We start from the raw sequence: 2619 nt of genomic DNA, 5'->3' as shown, positions 1-2619 counted from the left end.
TGTATCATCGCCGACATTACTACACTCAACACCATCATCTTTCGAAGTTTCTTCTTCTTCTTTTTTCTCTGCTTCTTCTTCTTCTTCTTCTTCTTCTTCTTCAGCTAATAAATGGGGAGGGGGCTTCAACTCCAAGTCCTCTCGTTCCCATTCTTCCACATTCATACCCCATTCAACATGATCCACGCCCACCATAGCTAAGGCTTCTATAGAAATCGACATCATCATCAATCGAAGGAAACTGATTACATTAACCTCTGATTAGTTACATATTGTCAGCAGTTTATATATGTGTAAAGAGAAACAGTCCAAACATGTGGGGTAAAAGTAGATCTGTTTTCTCGTCAAAAGGTCACGGGAGGCATGATAATTAATTGGGTTAGTTCTAGTCTATTTTCTTGTTCAAATCCTTTTTTGAAAGTAGAACAGACAGAGTGATACAGAGATTGATGAAAAAAAAAAGTAATACTCTCGTGACATTTTATTGACCTGTTTATATTTATTTGATCTACTCCACCATATATAGAAGTAGTAATTAACTAATATTAGAATTCTGAAATGGTGATTAATTATATATGATATCACCTTGCTGATGTCTTAAATAAGCCATGAGATCAAAGCTTCATTGCTGACGTTCTCTGATATTGGTACAAGTTATTATCCCTTGAGCTCATGTTTCGCATGTATACTCAGTGGAAGATCATGCATATATTGCAATAGAAATTGATATTTTATTCACGTTTTACATTTGTAACTTATCCAGACATATATATCCATTGTTTCAGGATTATGATAAATTCTCCACCAACATAATTAGCTTTATCTTAATCATTAGATTTCCTTATGGATTTCCCTTTTTATAGTTGTTTTCTCCTATGATTTCTAAAATAGTGTAATTAACAAGGTTTTGTGAACATGGACTTTGTGATCTTAACAAAAATTTGACCCTTAGCTAGTGACTATACATTAGCGATCAATGGAAGGAGTACTGCCCCATAAAGCAGAGAATTTTGGACCCAGAGCGCCCTTGAAGGACCCCCGCTATGCTATGATAAGACTGTCTTTTACAATAAGGGGTAGAGGTAATTCCAATGGTGTCTTTGCCAATCGAAGGCATGGCAATGGGCACCATTCTTGTGCTTGTTTGTTTCGTCTAACCTTTTATGTGACAGAGTATGTTGATGCTCCAAAATACCAAGAATGGTGGATAATCAATAAAACAAGATCAACATTCATCTTTATTACAACTCAGAATTTTACATGTTACAGCAAAATTAAATAACATCAGAACCAACATAAACTTTAGCTACAATCGTCTCCTCCTCCTCCATTCCAAGCAACTCCAAACATATCTTGCAAACAGTAACTCTCAATTGAACCAAATTCATCAAGCAACCCATCAAAAAACCCATCATTCAAACTACGATTACGCCCCTCCTCCTCCATCTCCATCTCCATCTCCATCTCCATCTCCATCTCCTCCTCTTCCTCCTCCACCACACTCTTCATTTTCTCCTCCACCTCCGGCATGTGCCCTTCAAACAACGCCACGTGTCCAAACAACTTATCCTTCCTAGAAAAACTAGTCCCACATGAACACTTCCACCTACTCTCCCCACAATGCTTGTAATGACTCTTCAAATCCGATACCACCGAAAAGCTCTTCTTATTACACCGCTCGCATGTGTACATCTTCGGGCAATGACTCCTCTTAAAATGATTCTTCACGCATATTACCGACTTCAAAGCCCGAAATTTTTTATGCTTTTTATTCCGATTACATCCCTCATACGGGCACGAAAATCTCCTCTTCTTGCTCCCTGAAACTTGTCCTTTATCGGGTTTCGCTAAATACTCGGCCGTTTTGAACTCGTTCCCGTGTGCTCTCATATGCATCCGTAAATTCGCATCTCGCTTGAACCCTTTACCGCAAATATCGCAAAAGTGCATGTGCTCGGCCAGTAGCTCAACGGCGTCGATCTCCACCACCTCATAATCCGATTCCGACTCAAACTCTATAGTTTCCAATTTTTGCACCGATTTACCCAAGACAGCGGCGGGTTCCGGGAGTGTTGAACATTGGGGAGGTTGTGGATTGGAGCAGGCGATAAGGGCGGCGCCGTTGAGGATTGTTTGCTGGATGGCGGAGGAGATTTCGGCGGAGACCATGTCCATTTGTTGTTTGCTAATGAGCGTGTTGGAGTTGACCGTTTGGGATAAGAAGGACTGCAAGGACTCCATTCTTGCTTTTACGGCCGAGAGATTCGAGAGTGGAATCGTGGGATCTGAGTATTGCATCGGATATTCCGGCCGATTTTGCCGGGAATCGGCGAGATTTGACATTGTAATAACGCAACAGAGACTCAGACGACTTTTGGGCTCTGGCTTTTGTTTGATAAAAGCTTGAAGGGATTTGTATGTATGTATTGTATTGACTAGCGTGTTGTTAGATAAGACGTGACGCCGCACGTGTCATCATCAAAAGATGGTGATCAAGTGGCGGCTGTGGGCCACGCAGGTATAACAGCCGTTTGATTTTGTGAAAGAAGATGGTCCAATAGGATTGGAAATTGACTGATATGTGACAGATAATGGACCTCATTGTCTTGGACTTCGTCT

The 2619-nt window shown here is 40.8% G+C and overlaps 1 protein-coding gene across 1 annotated transcript; it reads right to left on the bottom strand.

Moving 5' to 3' along the window:
- Positions 1–1208: 1208 nt before the first annotated feature.
- LOC116123107 (protein SENSITIVE TO PROTON RHIZOTOXICITY 1-like) lies at positions 1209–2406 on the bottom strand. Its single transcript, XM_031408899.1, has one exon. The coding sequence runs from the start codon at positions 2341–2343 to the stop codon at positions 1303–1305; it is 1041 nt and encodes a 346-aa protein (XP_031264759.1). The 5' UTR covers positions 2344–2406; the 3' UTR covers positions 1209–1302.
- Between the last annotated feature and the right edge of the window lie 213 nt (positions 2407–2619).

This window comes from Pistacia vera, unplaced genomic scaffold, assembly GCF_008641045.1.
Source record: "Pistacia vera cultivar Batoury unplaced genomic scaffold, PisVer_v2 Contig140, whole genome shotgun sequence".
NCBI lineage: Eukaryota > Viridiplantae > Streptophyta > Magnoliopsida > Sapindales > Anacardiaceae > Pistacia > Pistacia vera.
The sequence above is the reverse complement of the archived record's forward strand: the minus strand, read 5'-3'. Positions and strand labels throughout refer to the sequence as shown.